Source organism: Diprion similis, chromosome 4 (assembly GCF_021155765.1).
Source record: "Diprion similis isolate iyDipSimi1 chromosome 4, iyDipSimi1.1, whole genome shotgun sequence".
Lineage (NCBI taxonomy): Eukaryota > Metazoa > Arthropoda > Insecta > Hymenoptera > Diprionidae > Diprion > Diprion similis.
The window spans coordinates 17701060-17717921 of record NC_060108.1 but is presented as its reverse complement, the minus strand read 5'-3'; the positions used below and the strand labels follow the sequence as shown (position 1 = coordinate 17717921).

General features: G+C 39.4%; 2 protein-coding genes across 3 annotated transcripts; one reads left to right on the top strand and one right to left on the bottom strand.

The window, feature by feature from the left end:
• The first annotated feature begins 7915 nt into the window (after positions 1-7915).
• Positions 7916-13431, top strand: LOC124405206 (TBC1 domain family member 25). Its single transcript, XM_046879904.1, has 8 exons — positions 7916-8553; positions 8819-8928; positions 9008-9103; positions 9211-9373; positions 9733-10384; positions 10563-10944; positions 11073-11783; positions 11892-13431. Exons 1-8 carry the CDS (start codon positions 8503-8505, stop codon positions 12304-12306), a joined length of 2580 nt encoding a protein of 859 aa, XP_046735860.1. The 5' UTR covers positions 7916-8502; the 3' UTR covers positions 12307-13431.
• Positions 12924-15497, bottom strand: LOC124405207 (growth hormone-inducible transmembrane protein-like). 2 transcript variants are annotated; one of them, XM_046879905.1, is made up of 5 exons: positions 15336-15497; positions 14773-14997; positions 14212-14323; positions 13349-13969; positions 12924-13224 (listed from the first exon to the last, which is right to left on the bottom strand). In XM_046879905.1, the coding sequence occupies exons 2-5, from the start codon at positions 14972-14974 to the stop codon at positions 13140-13142; spliced, it is 1020 nt and encodes a 339-aa protein (XP_046735861.1). In that variant the 5' UTR covers positions 14975-14997; positions 15336-15497; the 3' UTR covers positions 12924-13139. The 2 variants fall into 2 exon arrangements, with proteins under 2 accessions (XP_046735861.1, XP_046735862.1); XM_046879906.1 differs by lacking the exon at positions 15336-15497 and adding an exon at positions 15227-15300.
• Between the last annotated feature and the right edge of the window lie 1365 nt (positions 15498-16862).

The window sequence follows — 16862 nt, the reverse complement described above, 5'->3', positions numbered from 1 at the left end:
TCCAGATCAGATGACGAAGTGCAGATGCAGGTCATGTCGACCGGTTAACAGGGACTATTTTTTCTGAATTAATTAAATACTGTCTTGAGTAGCGGTAAACCGTCCGGCTGATCAACGAATACCGAAACACGATGACTGGATCAAGGATCAATGAATAGCTGCGGAGAGATCGACGCGAAACCGGTACGTGATTACATGCGATTTATTTAACCGTCGGTACGACTGCGGAGTGTAAACAGTGCCGAGAAATTCTTCTAAATCATGACTAAAGTACGCATGTAGCGTAAAGTTACAGATAAACGTCGGCGATCGCACATCGCATGCACACGGTGTCTCCTCTATAGCTATTGAAAAGAAGTCTATTCCGCGGACGGAAATTCCGTCAAGTCCGAAAATAGGAGTAGCTGGGAAATTTTTACCTACTTCCAAACTGCAACGCTTTGAAAATTGACATTAGTTGCTTGTGATATACGTACTCAAAGTCAGTTTCACATTTAAAAGAAATTTCGATGAAACCTTTGGAGAAAAATGGTTTTCGAGGTGACGATTCTTGGAGAAAATTTTTTGTATTCCGTGAATCGTCGCGGCAATTTTCAACACGGAAACAAAGGCAGCGGCTTTTATTCTAAAATTTATTTCTACATTCGTCGAGTCGACGCTTCTTGCGTGACCATTGTCACTACCCCAGTTGAAAGGTTCCAGGAAAATTTCAGCGCAATTCATTCGGTCCACATTTATCACCCGTTAAACCACGAGTAATGTTGCTAATTATTTTCAAGTTAATTAATTAGTCTGACTCTTATCTTGCGATCAGCACTAAATTTATGCAAAAGAAAAAGTTTACGCGTGCCATTGTCTGTGGCAAAAAAAAAATGGCATTACTTCAATTACGAAGAAATTAAGTACCTATACATATATATATATACTTTTTGTGCAGAATTTCATCACCATTTTTAACGTCCGATATCGATTTAAGTTTACAACTGCATTCAACATTTATGTTACGCTTCAACGTTATGCATAGATTGTGGAACAAGTAATTATTCCGACCGTCGTCGCCGTGAATCGTGATTCGTGACTGAGGTCAGTTTTATTACACCTGATGCCGGAGGTCTCCGTTATAATTAGTAAACGATGCGCCGAGTTCTGGGCGCTCCTACAGGTTGTCGCGAGGACAGAGGCTAATTACCAACGAGCGTAGGTATATGCGAATTTGAGTAAAGAGCAATCAGGGACGAAGTGCGATACGTAATAATTTTATGGGAAAGCCGACTTTTCCCGTCGTCCGGACGTTGCAAGGTTCATTATCCTTTGATCGTTGATCAGGGAATAATTCGGTATATTTACGAGCTGGAAACACGACAGATAATTATAGAATTAATTTACGGAAGCGAAGCGACGGAGCGTAAGAAGTATCTGTTGCAACTTTTTAAATTGCCTCGATTGATCATTCAACTTTTAAGCTGATACCAACACTCGCAAGCGCGTATCAATTTCAATTTTCTAATCATTAATGTCAATTTCATCCGAGGGATTGAATGCGCGGATATTGATATCCCATGTTCCTATCCCACTGCAGATATTGAACGTCGAATCGACGTAAACAGGATCACCGTCGTTGGTACTCGCAGCTTTTACGGAGGGGCTGGCTATTCAACGACTACGTCACACCGCGTTTTCCACTATTTTATCCCACCAGCACGCTTTGTCAGGCACATACAGAACTTTATACGCCCCTCGTAACGTTACGTGACAAATTTTTCCGACCACCTTCCGCCATGTTTTCATTTTGCTAAAAATTCCAGAGTTGACGCAGCTCGAATTGTGTAACCAACGAAAAATCGTTTACGGTAGAAACAGCAGAACCTTCGGGATAATCGATATTGAACAATTCTGATGTCTGATTAATTATACCTGTACCGTCCATTCGAAATTTCGCCCCACTTTTTCGACCAGTATTTATACATGTGAATATCATCGCCATGTAAGTGAAGCATGAAAGAATTATATCAAATGAGTTAATTTTTGCCGATCATTTTTGACCTCACTCGTTACAGTAATATTTTTCTTTTTTTTCCGTAGGCAGTCAGGTGTAAAGGGGGGTCACAAATTCTCCATTTTCTTTTCGTGATATATTCACCATATACCTACCCCAAAACTGACGTGTCGGGATAATTTAAGAGCGATATCTGTGATGGCTTTATGGGCTTGCATGTATATGGAGGGGTGAATGGCGCATAATCGCGTAATATATTGTCGCAGCTATTTTGATAACCACATTAACACCGCGGGCGTCACGTCACGCTCATATAGAAGTGAGAATATTCCATAGCCTGTGCTTGTAACGAGTCTTTAAAATCATCGACACGCTGCAGAAAATGTTGAAACTTTATCGACATTTTCCAACCTTTCGTCACAAAATTGAATTCGACATTCAATTGCGACAATTTCGAGGTCGGAATTGGTAATCACGAAGCAGCGAAAGTCCAGTTATTGTTACTACGTTATTGTATAAAATTGACTTGGCTCTTATATTTTCACGTTGATGGGTGAAAATCTCGGCTGAGCATTTCCGCCCCGACCAGACCTCGATATCACGGACAGTTGAACCTGGGGTGAAAATCCCATATTGTGCTGGAAGTCAAGATTCATCACGATGAGTGAAAAAGTTACCAACGATTCGCCGCACTTAATACCTTATACACGTTATAGTCTTATTCCGATGTTACGTACCTGTGTCCTGTACCTAATAATTCACGAAACGGAGAAAAATATTTGTCAACGAGGGAGAAAAATGCAAAGAGACACATGAACCTCGTATGCATATTCGCACGTTGGTTATACCTATATAGAATATACAATACGCGTACGACGAGGGAAGAAATGACCTAAACACACAGAGGAGGTAGCCCTACCGCAATTTGTTACACTACTCCTAGGGGAGTCGATTTAAGGGTTGGGTTATACGATCAGTGGTCCATAAATTGGTGGCATTCCGTGAGTTAAAACTATCCACGGTGGCCAGGATTTATATAGGTAACGGGGCGGCGGTTCGACCGAGAGTAAGTTAATTAATATATTAGTCGTGAGGTTTCGTCGCCGCATCCGTTGCAGCGATGGCGAGAGGGTGGAAATTCCGAATTTGAAAAGTTCCGAAAGCGCCAAACTCTCAAGTTTTTGGTAGCGAAATTTAAGGTAAATTTAAGTCAAAAAGTTTGACGAAACATCAAAGTTTCAAAAGTGTGAAAATGAGGAAATTTAAAAATCTGGAACATCAAAATTGCGAGTGATCGAAGATCTTTCAGTTCCGCGAATTTCTGGTTTGCTGAAATTTCGCCACTTTGATCTTTCTTTGTTTTTGATTTTCGATATTTTTATCGAAACCCGGAATCCTGAGTCATTCTAATTTTCGTTTTTCTGATTGTTCACACCGATTCGTTGAGTAAACTAGGCTGCGTGTGTATATTTCAACTTTCGGAATTTCACTCAATCGTAACTCAAATTATCGGAATCTCGGATTTCGGACCTTTGAACCGTCTGGTTTCCGACCATTCGAAACTTCGTTGTTTCGTGAAAGTTTGATTTCTTTGCTTCAAATTTCACCAGCAAATAATGCGGAATTAGACGCTTTCGGGACTTCTCAAATTCGGAACTTCAACCCCGCCCTTTCAACGATGGTCACAGGGCGCGGTCATCTCGTGTTATACCGCATGTATATCTCATTCCATGGTCAATCAATTTCGCGATTAACCCTATAACACGCGACACGCGTGTCTCGGTCCGATGGTGTGGAGAGCTAGGCGCGTCGGTTCCGCTCACACGGAAGGCAATTACCCGCAAATTAGCATCTCGGCTTTTTCGCGGGGTCTGATTAAACCCCGCCACTTCGCTTCGGCGACAATATTTAACCTCAGAACTATGCGGCGGTGATTAATTGCACACAAGGTAGACGACGAAGGCGCGAAAGCAGGTTGACTCTCTTGCTTCGTGTTGGCACAGGTTCAAATTTTCATCAACGACACCTTCAATCAAGCGCGCCGCACCAATTAATCAGTGCGTTCCAGGCTACGTTCACGATACAAAATTCACAGGGTGGACAAATTTTTCCTACTCGTCTCCGTATCTTTGTATCATTAGTGGATTCCCAGTGGATCAGTATTTTTTGGAATTAAAACTGAACTATGATCAATATATCGTCTGTTTCTTCCGCGATTCGCGCTTAGAGCAGTAAAATTTGCTTAGAAAGGAAACTCGTTCTAGTTTTGGTTCCACACAAAAAAATAGTGAACCACTGGAAACCCATTAACAAACATTGTTATACACTGGAGTTTTCTTGCCCCTTCTTTTACTTTATTTCTACCTTTCTTCGCTGCAGCAATGAATTATTTCAAATTTATCTGTAAGTTTTCTTTCTCTATTTTTTTTATTATGAGCGAATAAAGGGAACAAAGAGGAACACATATTTGCCGACCGATCGAAGATCACCGATTGCAGCGGACGGATTCGCTAATTATTGTTGACCACGAAGTGAGTGCTGTGATTAAGTGAAGTGAAGTGGTCACTTCCTCGGCATTTATCCTAATTCGAAAGGATCTGACCCCGTAATTTTCTCGTCCACTCCTTCGCGAGATCAGGGGTCTAATCGATTTAAGAGCGCTGGCAGAAGTTAAGTAATTGCTAATACTTGAGTTTCCACTCTACTTTTTCTTATTTTTTCCAAATCGCTCTCCACTTAACATAACCAATTTATCTTGCGTAAATAAAAATCTGCAACACATGCAGACCATCCTCAATCCTTGTGCAGAAGATTAACGATTGCCGGTTGATAACGAATCATACTCATCGAAAGATCTTCTCGTCCAAGGATGAGCCTTCGTTTATATAAACGATATCACATTCGTTACATGATATCGGACTTCAAGAACACAGTTCCTGGCCGAATTCGTCTTTCCCTGTACATGCAATATTTATAGGTAAAAACGAAAGAATCGTCGCGTATATTAAACCCAAATAGACAGAATAAAAAGTATTGTCTCCAATCGAAGAACCTGGATGGTCAGGATTAGGAGGAAGTTTTTCCTTTGAAATCTCAGAGTCTGATTAAGTGACGTAAATAAATATAATTGTAACCGAAAACGAGGATCTCATGCAAAGCACTTTATGTATTTTGAATTGTGTTTTTTCACCTCTGATAAGATAACGATCGAACGTTTCTCATATCCTTCATCAGTTGATCACAAAGTATAGATTCTGGCACATTTTATGACTAACAGAAGTAAACTTAAAGTGAAGACAAATTGATTAACGCTCACCGTACGCAGCCTTTCAGGTGGCTTATACCGTGTGGTTGGAGGGTTCGATATACTCGGAAGCAGCTTTAATAACCGATAAAATATGATCGAGTTCCACGGTACTGTTGGTGAATAATTTCAAGCGTAGCGGAGGAAGAGTGAGAGATAAGAGAGAATATGAGAGGGCAGGAGAGCTGCGAGTAAGTCGTGCGTGTTTCGTACATCGTCGACATCGTAGACATACGCATTGTTTAATGTTTACATATGGGAAAACGCGTTGTCGAGAAATATTCGCAGAGGAATGCACATAAACCGCCTGTTATCCCCGTTAACCTACACACATCATGTTTGCAGCGTCTATAACGTGTGAACGAGATCGGATAAACAGCGATCTTGGTTTACGAGATTTCGTTAATACCTACGTCCGGCGCATGCATCAGGGACTCGTCGCTGTCAAAACTGCAGGTATAATGAGACTTCCGTTTTCCTCTGTTTCTCTTTGAGCTACTGTTTGTCTCTTTTTGTTTCTTCTGGTTATTTTCTTCCTTCTTCCACGTTTTTTATTTTATTTTTTTTTTTTTTTTTTTGCATTTCTGCACAACTCAAAGTCGGATTGCTTTATAAGCATATTCGAAATTTCCCGAAGTTCTTCTGATGTTTAACGCATCAAAGCTGTTTGATTATATCTACTGGGTGTAATTCAAAGAGTTTCTACCTCCCTTCATCCTTTCCCTTTCTCTCTCTCTCTATCTCTCTCTCTCTCTTTCTCTGGGATAGAAATACACTGTAGAAAGCGTGACATGTACTTTGAATCGCTCAAAGAAACTGGTAGAATTTATATGTTATACAATTTTATGTAAATGGGACAGAAGAAGTACACTACTGACGACGAAACACCTTTGAGTGTGTTTAAATTAGAATTCGATAAACTCTATTGGCTATTATCCAGATTGATGTATAACCGACCTTTTGTATTCGTGCTTTAAGATTTATCTTTAATTTCAGAGCTCTCTCCATAGTTTGTTCCGGCTTGTCACAATAATGTCAATAATAAATCTTGAACAAATTATCGCGTTGGAAAGTGGAGTGCCAACGAAAAAAGAAGGCGGAATTTAAATGAGAAAATGAAAACTAGAAAAACTGTATTCACGGGTAATTTATATTTCAAATTCTCAGCTCTTACCAGATCTACGTCCTTATCTTGTTTGTTACCCCTCGTCTTTTCCATGCGTGAACAGAAATTCAAATCTACTGCAAGCGAAGATATTTCATATCGTCGTAAGAACGATGCCACCTATAATAATCACAGCCATAAGGATAACAGGACGACAATAACGTTAACAATAAGGAAACAAAAATTTAAAAACTGATGGAACTGAGATTGAAGAAGTAATAATAATCATTGTAGACGTTGGAAAGAAATTTAATATAAGCCGAGGTTTACGGAAACTTCCCTGGAGGAGAGAAGTTTTGTTCGAGTTCGTTTTGATTCGTTTGTTCGCGGTTTTCCGGCAAGTACCAACGCTTATGGAAATTTCCTTCGACAGTGTGAAAGCTGCGGAGGCAGCAGCTTCCGCACGGTCTGATCATTAAGGACCGCGGATTATTCGGAGAGCGCACGTATTATACAGGCATGTATATTTCAGGAATTCATTACAGCACGCCACGCAACTGTTTTACAGCTCCTGGGAGTGGTGGACAACGTACAAGCTGTTGAATAATGCGAAGATTCCTGCGAGTTGGAAAATTTATCTTCTGTTCACGAGTGAGTGCGAGGATGCCAGAATTGCCGCTTTTATTGCTGTCCGATACGCGTTTCTCAAGCCAAAACAACTCGATCGCGGCCAAAAATAATTGTCATAGAAAAAATTTTCTCTTTTGTTTTTTCATTATTTTGAAATCACATTTTTTGTGATGTAGTTTTCTTTTACAGAAACTATACACGCTCCGCGGCTCGTTCCATTATTGACATCATAAATCGAAGAAACTTCCATTCATACGGATTTTATTTCTAATAATAAAAATCTGATTCCACATACTTGTCGCATAAACGTCAGGAAGAAAATAAGCGTAGGTATTATAATTTGTAAGCAATAGGTATACCATCGTCTTTCGCATCGGTGAACCTCGCCCCCATTCTTATATCCCTTTGTAAATATGATTTGTGGTCAAGTTTCCGATACCAAAGATCCCACGAAACTATAAAGTAACAAGAAACGTTAAACATCATCTATCTATACCATTCATTTTCCGACTAACGCTTAAAAAAGCTCCGCATTACCGCCGGTGATATTCGGAGTACGAATCGAAGTCGTTTCATTAATCAAGACTAGATGACGCCACGTTCCGACTCGAAATCGCTCACCTCCTATTCCGATGTTAAATACGCGGGAAATTCAAATACGTTAAAATGACGTTGATTCGCTCTTCGTTTTCCCATTAACTGAAATCATTTACCAAGAGAAAATGGACCTGCAAAACTCGTAGCAGATGTTTGCGGCTCAAACGATATCTTGAAACTGTATTTTATGAGAGAAATAAGCGTACAAAGTTGCGGCTGACAGAATGTCGCGCAATGGCGGCGCCCGTTGGCCGTGATCGGTTGCAAAATGGTTACAAACTCTGTCTGCCGTGCGTGCGAATCGATAGTTTGTTGAGAGTGAAGTCTGTTCTGTCAGATTCTGGTGAAGCGGCAGACTTCGGGTCCCGCCCGAGATAATCTGTCACTTTGAATGTAAAAGTACACCTTTTGGCTCGCACCTTAGGGGCATAGCCGACTGGTCAGGAGGACGAATAAGTGCACATGAGATCTCAGATTGGATCGACGAAGAATCCTTTCGCATTTGAACCGCTCTGCGCATCGGTTGAATAAAATGAATGCAACCGTCGAACTACCGTTTGGAGTAGCAATAGTCGGCCCTCGCAATAACACCGATCATCAACGGTCACACCTCGCCTAATTCACGCTCTCCTTGCCCAGACTTAAAACTGAATAATGATATCAAACGCGGTCTCAATTTCGGTGTAGCTTTTCGAGAAGGCCAAACGAATCGTGTCGATGCACAGCCACCTTGCCACAGGTACAACGTAACGTCGTTGAACTTTTCTAATCAGTGCTTCCTCGCTCCGTCATGACCCAGTTCTATGTTACTTCCCAATCTTCGTAGTGACTCCTTTTCAAGGTTCCATCGAGCATCCACAAAACGCTACGATGTCGGGAGTATTTGGATGTCCCAGGGAGGCCGTTCGAGTCAAAGTCAAGGTATCTCAGTTCGTTTTTCTAACACAAATTTTGTTCCCTTTATTCGTTAAATGGACTTGCTTATGTTGAGAGGAAATAGAATATGTCCTGATTCTCTTGACCATCAAGGCCTTTCAACTGACGCTTGATCGTTTTCTTACCTTTTATAATATCAACGTCAACAACTATATCAGTTTTGTGAATCGATAAGGACTTTATTATGTAGTAAAGAAAATTTCTTCAAAAGAATGTCTTTAAACGTTAACCTGCAAACAATTGTTCACAGAAATGCGAGGCAAGACATCAGCCAGAGTACAGAAAATTCAGCGTAGATCCACAAATAACGTCGATCGAAGTGCTGCAAAGCATTTTGATCAAGGCTTTCGACATAAAAGGGTAATAAGATGAAACAGTTATTGCATGAGGAGATTTCAGCACCTTTAAGTCTTTGATATATATTTAAATTTTTTTTCAGCGAGTTCACCGTGTCCTACCGCGCTATAGATGATTATGGCTCAGAAACTTATCTATTTTTATTATCAGACTGGGATTTAGACGCTGCGTTTATAAGGTAAAAAACTAAAATAATCGTTTTTGTATCTACATTGGTAACAATGAATAATTAGTAAAGTGGTAACGTGCATATTGAATTATTATCCCTATTTTTCTTGCTTTCAGTGCGTCCGAACCTTATCTGTACCTTCAAGTTAATCTAAAACCATTCGGGGAAACCGGAGACTGCGAATGTGATTGGGAACAAAATGCTCAAGAAGTTACTGCCAGACATGACACAGGATTTCCTTATCGAACACCCAAGTTGCCTGGTCTCATCATGAACAAGGCAAGGACATTTTTCATTACAAGGCTTGACACGGTACCAGAAGTTACAGTCATTGGAGTATTGTTTAAAAAACAAGTCAACTAACAAAGATATAAAGAAAGAAGTAATCTGATACAAAAATAGTCTCATTGCATTTCACATTTGGACACGCTTTATCAGATTCGTGAGTGCCAAGGACATCGATAAAAAAATGTATTGAATACCTCGTTCTCATCATCCACAGAAAAAAACTATTCGGGACATCAAACGTTGTACCCTAATTAAAACACATAATTTTGCAAAGCGTACTGAATCACAAAAAAATTAATAACGCAAAGTGAGGAAAAGAATATCTTCAATGTAGTTCGTCTCATTTTCAGATGGAGAGAACATTGAACATGGTACAAAGGGCTCTCGGAAATTTGGGAGACGATTCTCATCAGACAATCCAACCGTCCCGACCACCTTTAACCGATGCTGAGTTTCGACGCTTTCTAGATCCCATAGGACAAGTAACCCGATCGAAAGAGCTACGGGCAGTGATTTATTTCGGAGGCATAGAGCCGAGTCTGAGAAAAGTGGTTTGGAAACACATACTGAATGTGTATCCTGAGGGAATGTCCGGACGAGAGCGAATGGACTATATGAAAAGAAAGGCCCAGGAATATCAGAACTTGAGAGAACGGTGGAGGGGTTTGGTACAAAAGGGTCTGAACGTCGGAGATTTGGGCTACGTCACCGGGATGGTCAGGAAGGACGTTCTGCGGACCGACAGACATCACAAGTTCTATGGCGGATCCGACGATAACCAGAATACCGCAAGCTTGTTTAATATCTTGACAACTTACGCATTAAATCATCCCACTGTTAGCTACTGCCAAGGAATGAGCGATCTAGCTTCACCTTTACTTGTCACTATGAGGGACGAGGCTCAGGCTTACATATGCCTCTGCGCTCTAATGCGGAGATTGAAGGACAACTTTATGCTTGATGGAATAGCTATGACAACTAAATTCGCGCATTTGGCTGAAGGTATAGTAAAGATGAAAAGTTATTAAAAATTACCGGTAGCTGCAGCTCAATTAACTAAGTAAAAGCATCGAGAATTTAATCCATTGACGATAACCAAAATTTCATTGTTCCCTGCTTAGACTATTTTTGTTCGAGTTTGAACCGTAATATAATTACCAATTACAATTATTCACTCCAGGCCTACAACACTATGACCCAGACTTTTACGCCTATTTGAAATTGCACCAAGCAGACGACTTGCTCTTTTGTTACCGCTGGTTACTGCTGGAAATGAAACGAGAATTCGCTTTAGAAGATGCCCTTAGAATGCTGGAAGTCCTCTGGGCTGCTCTACCAGCTTCACCTCCAAATGGTGAACTTTCGCTAGCCGAAGTGTCGTTCCCCCCAGCATCTCCGCCACCAAGTCCAAATGTTAAACAAATACGGGAGAATGCCTACACCAAAGTCTGCGCTATTAGGAGACAAAGCTCATCAGCTAGCATAGCTAGCGGTAAAAGAAGAAATTTAAGTGCGGATGAACCTCCATTAGAAACAACTAGTGAAAATGGCGAATCGAAGAGGTAAAGCAAATTGCTGATTTGAGTTTGTTAGTTTGAATGAAAACAATATATCTAATTTTTTTTATTAATTTGTTTTGTAAATAATGTAAGTTTTAACATTCTATCTAAAGCCTCGTTGTTCATTACAGATCCGTATCGCCTTACGAAGTGTTTTCAGAGCCGGAAAACGATTTGACATCTGTTAAAAACCGAAAGAATGTATCGAGTGAGAAGTATATGAGTATGGACTGCTTGCCAAATAAAACTAGGCGAAATAATTTGTTAGAATTAAGAGACAGACTATCTTTAGTAAACAAAGAAAAGAATGATCAAGGTGAAGCTGAGAAAAAATGTGCAAGAGTTGTGAAAAATCTAAACGAATTTTTAAACTTCACAACTTTGAACAAGAGTAAGATCACTCCAAGTAACGAGAGAGAGTTGAGGAGAGTATCGAGCGAAAGTGGAGTCGTCAGGGTTGTAAGAGATGAAACGAGCTCACCTGATGATTCGACAGATTTTTTTCCAATGACCACTTCCATGACTAGAGAATTGAGACTGGAATTAGAATCCCTAGATCGGCAAGTCTTTGGTCCCTCGCCCCCAAGCGAACAGCAATGCGACTGCGTTGTTTCCAAGAGGGAAAGTGAAATAGTTGAAAGCGAAACTGAAACTGAAGTAGCCAGGTGTAGTCCGGCCACTGACGTATTTGTCTGGGAAAATCCCTTGCATACTTTACAACAACGGCATCATCCCACTACTCCGGATGAGCAGGCGGATCTTGAGTACGATGGAGAAATTCTTGAAGACCAAAATGGAGTGAAATCAGTCACACCAATCAGACTTTTGAAACGTACTACGAGGTAATTATTTGAAAATTTTTGCAAGATTATTTCTAGGTTTCGTCACTGCCACCTTTTCTCACATACACAAGTCTATACATAAGTAAATTTCTTCTATTCATGCTTTAGATCAGAGTCTGCTTCGGACAGTGAAGGTACAGATAGCTGGAGACAAAATGACAACACAACAGCACTAGAAGTTGCACCACAGCCAATTCAAGAGCCCTGCGAAGAGGCAACAGAATTGACAAATCTAATACCTGCAGGAACAAGTGAGGACCAAATGGGCAACAGCCCTCTCCCACCGCCCAACGAATTTGGAGGTGGAAATCCATTCCTCATGTTCCTGTGCATAACTTTGCTACTTCAGCACCGTGACTTTGTGATGCGTAATCAAATGGATTACAATGAAATGGCTATGCATTTTGACAAGATGGTGAGACGGCATAACGTGGCAAGAGTACTGAATCAAGCAAGGCAATTGTTTGCCGGTTATTTGAGGAGACATTCCACGGCCGGTCGACACGACTATGTCAACGTTTAGATGTAAAACTAATTGAATTTTCAAACTTGCTATCAACACCAGAATCATTACTCGTTGAATGTTCCTACGCACGTACTTAATTTCCTTTGTATATTTTTTTTTTTTATATTTACATTGCGAATAATGTAATTATCCCACGAATCAACAAGTCAAGTTTTCGCTCCCTGATTTAAAACGAAAACTTTCGATCTATGTATAAAACAAGTCCTATCAATTCAGATTTAATCATGTATTTATCGTATTTTGAAAAACTTATGTATTTACGCCAATTACATAATCAACGTAGGTAATTTTAATTATTTAAAAATACATATTACTGCTAGCTCGTTGCTAGGGTTAAAATTTTACACTAAGTTTGTAAAATATTGAGAAATAGAGATGCTCTCACTTTATCTTTGAAAAGAAAAAAAATGTGCTTACCAACAGACAATAAAGTGCATTTAATTTTATTCAAGAATACATTACGATATCCAATGTCTATAATGTATATACTTTTTGAACTTAATTTTCTCTGCTATAAAATAAAGAAATTTAAAAAAAATACGCGGGTATTCGGGATTTATGGACGAAAATTACAAGACAAGTCAATGTTATTGGCAATAAATCAGTCATATTCATCAAGTTACATTGAACAACTCTTCAAATTTTTTGCTTTATTGTATATTATACTATTATTACAGCTAGCATAAATAATATACTCTCAACGGATGATACTTCCAGATGTACATGTTAATGAATACTACGCTCATCTCATAATTCCAACTTTCGTTACAAACCGTACAAAATAAATCAACACATCACGTATAGATTTTCCCCGCACAACCTTCCATAATTTATTTCTTCCTGTTACCCCCGCCAGCCAAAATTGATAAAATTCGGATAAAGATGTTGACTGTATCCAAGTAGATCGAAATAGCACTGAAAATTGAATAAAACATGAGTTCTCCATTACGCAGCGCGAAATTTTCAGTTTTAACTGTAAATCCCAAAAGGAAACATTAAAGCAATCAATGAACCCAGAAAAAAAAAAACTTCTACTCACTTGTTGATCGGATCGTAAGGCCTGACATTGGCATATGGCACTGCGGGATGGGTTTCGGCACGATGGATAATTTTCTGTGTATCGTAGAGTAAGAATGCGGAGAACAGTATGAGACCTCCGTAAATTGCAACTGAATGTAAGCCGGCACCAAGAGCAGTGGTAGGAGGTAAGAAAAAGGTTCCAATCGAGCTGGCGAAAACAACCCCAAAACCGATAGCCAAAGGTCCCCCCATGTACAAGAATTTATCGCTTGGTGCGCATACGGCGACGGTTGAAAGGCCGCCGACTACTCCAGCTGTGTACAGGGCAGCTCTGGCCACCAATGGTCCTCCGAGAAGGCACATGGGTGCCACAACTGCGCCTATTATTCCACTGTGGACAATCCACGCGATTTGTTTAGCTCCAAAACCCGGGCTGTAAGGAATACTCTGTGCAACCATGCCTGAGCCAATCATCGCCGCCAGGGTAACACCAAGAGCTAGCCATCCTTGTTTCATTACAACATTCATTACTGCCGGTGATCTGAGACACGCAGCTACGCTCGCTGCTGTTATCAAAATCGAACCTCCAAAGTACATGTAAGTTGCCTTGATTCTTTCCTTCACATATTCTGGCCAAAACCTAAAATTTTGGATTATAATTGTTGAACGCAAAATTGAAAGACATCACAAGTCCTTAGGAAAATAATTGAATCTATGCATCGGACTCTTAATCTAATCCAAACGGATTGACTGATTCAAAGAATTTAATGTTAATTGTCAAAGGTGATAATAATTCGTAAGATTTGAGTTACTTCACACTTTCCTCATCGTCAATCCCTTTGATACTATGAGTGTTAATCGTATTCTATATTTGATGCTTACACAGCATGATCGATGGCACCGGTAGCTTTAGAAAGACCCAGCCCATAATAACAGAGTCCACCCAAAGCAAGGGCAGAAAATCCAGCAAGGGCTCCTTTACCTACACTGAAAGCTGAAAGAAGGGTATAAAAATATTGCAATTCAGTTAAATAATCAAACTGATTCCTTTGACGCTAGGAACTCAGCATATAAAGCTAAGAAAATAATCTGAAAGAATTCAAATAATTACTCAATATTTCTGATATTAAGCAAAATTTTAATGCAAGAGTAACTTACTCAAGTTTCAAACTTGTTATTAAAGTTTTACTAGAATGCCCTTAAATTTTAAACGCATAACAACGATCCTCCATAAAATCAGCTTATCTCAGTGTTTTCATTAGAACCAACAAATCTGTCACATTTTGAAAATCTTATACACAGCAAATGCACCATTTCTGATAAAAACGCTGGGATAAGCTATCGTCGATAAGTTATTAATTCCCTGATGTATCCTGGTTCTCGAAATACGCAACATTTGCAAGCAGCAATGTAGTAGAAGAAGATTAAAGGCATGTAACGTACCAGCTTCACCGGCAGGTGCCATAGCTCTCTCAGTAATGGTCATCCTTTTCCGAGCAGAGCGAATGAAGCTATTGCGTCCATCGCTGGCGAAAAGTCGTAAGGTTTCGACTTTGGGTACGAGGGATTTGGAAACTGGCGGTGTTTTGAGTAGACTACTAACATTAGGGGAGAGTGAAGCTCGACAAACTCGTGCCAGCATCATCTTGCAAAGGTTTGTTTAAATTTCTAAAAACGGTGAAAAATAATTCATTACAAATAATTTACAGCCGAAATAAAACGTCTGAGAGATTAGAGTAAGAAAATTGAAGTTCTGTGAGTGAGTGAGAGAAAACTCGAATGAAAAAAGACAAGAAAAAATATCGTGACAAGGAACAAAATTTTATGCATCTGTAAGTACAATAACTTTATACTTTCATGCGAGATATTTGAATAATAATAAAATCGCCGAACTAACCGCTGCGTAATATTAATCGACGATGTGTAAGATCGAGAAAAACTTCCGTAATGATGATAACCTAACAGATTCTGACGCAACGGTCAAATAAAAAATATATATTACTCACATGACGCAATGACAGTGTAATTGTTTCTCCTCTTGGTAAAATCAAAGTAAGCTGCGTTAACGTTGAAACCAAAGTCGTAGCTGAACTATTGAGTTTTTCTTACACTGGGGCTGATCGTAGATCCGTGCTTTGCGAATTGTAAATGGCGAGTGTAAGTCAGGTGGCGCCGCATTATATTATATGCAATCCAATACGCGTGCGCACGAATCGATGCGCATATAGTCATTCATATAGATATACGTATTGATACTCGAAAATTCTGGACGACGCATTCTCGTAATTGTTCTCATTGTAGGAACAAAATTAAAATAACATGTATAGGTCAAGTTGTTTATTTTACAACTTTTCTTACTTCAGTGTTTCAAACTTTCAACCTCACAATTAGTAGATGAATATTATTTGTATTGTCGCTATTTGAGGTGATGTTGAAATCGTGGCATGTTCGAAGCACACATAATACGTTGACGAGCGACTATATACGCTTATATTTAACTTTGCTTTTCAGTTTTGCTTTACTAAATTCCATCATTTATAAGGAAATATTCGTTTTGAAAATTTATTCATTATTATATTTACTTACTAGACTTTTCTAAATCGCTGACAACCAAAAAACACAACCTCCTTATAAAGTTTTTTCTTCACGACTCTTTATTTATTTTATTTTTTTTCTTCTTATTCACAGTAAATATTTGGATTTCATAGAACGACTACGTTTGCTTAATTATTCCACAAGACAGTAATAATGAAACCCCTCTACCTATTACCAAATATTTTGTCTAAGAAAGTACTGCAGAGTAAGAAATATAAAAAACAGAAGAAACGACACAGAAGATTATTTCAGGATGCTATGACAAGAAAGCGTAGAATTTACAGGCATGCGACTCACCGATTTCAGGTTTCGAATTTCCAGGTTCCAGATTTGCTTATTGTTATATAGGCTCGTGTCTCGTGTCCATCCGAAAACGCCAAGAATCTGGACCTGCGTAAATCTGCTCCCACACTCACTCACTATGGCAACTGGGTAAAGCTATTTTGATTTTATATTAAAAATTTTTTGACGAAAAAGTAGAAAATCGCGGGCCTACTGGTCATATTACACGCCTTTCACTCGCGGTTCACAAAAATGTAAGAGAAAATGAGAAAATTTCAAATCACTAACGAAAATTAGGAAGTTCACTTCAAAACACCGAATTAACTCTCTTTCTCCTTGGAGAAGGTTTGCGAATTCACTAATAGAAACCATATACTTATAGACAATAACGAAACAGATTATTACTCATCGTATTCGCGAAACATCACTGAACGACATGTGAGCTTGAGTTCGTCGTCACAATGGCGAGGTGCCTACCGGTAAACAAATGAAAAACAGGGTTACAACTCGGCACTGTTCACACTGCACGTTAGCGTAAATCGTTTCACAGCTTACAGCGTTTTGCCCATTTTGAACGGTTCACCTTTTCTATCTTTACAATTAGAATTTCTGTATAATTTACCTAACACAGATAGTCAAGCTGTGAAAAGATTCAA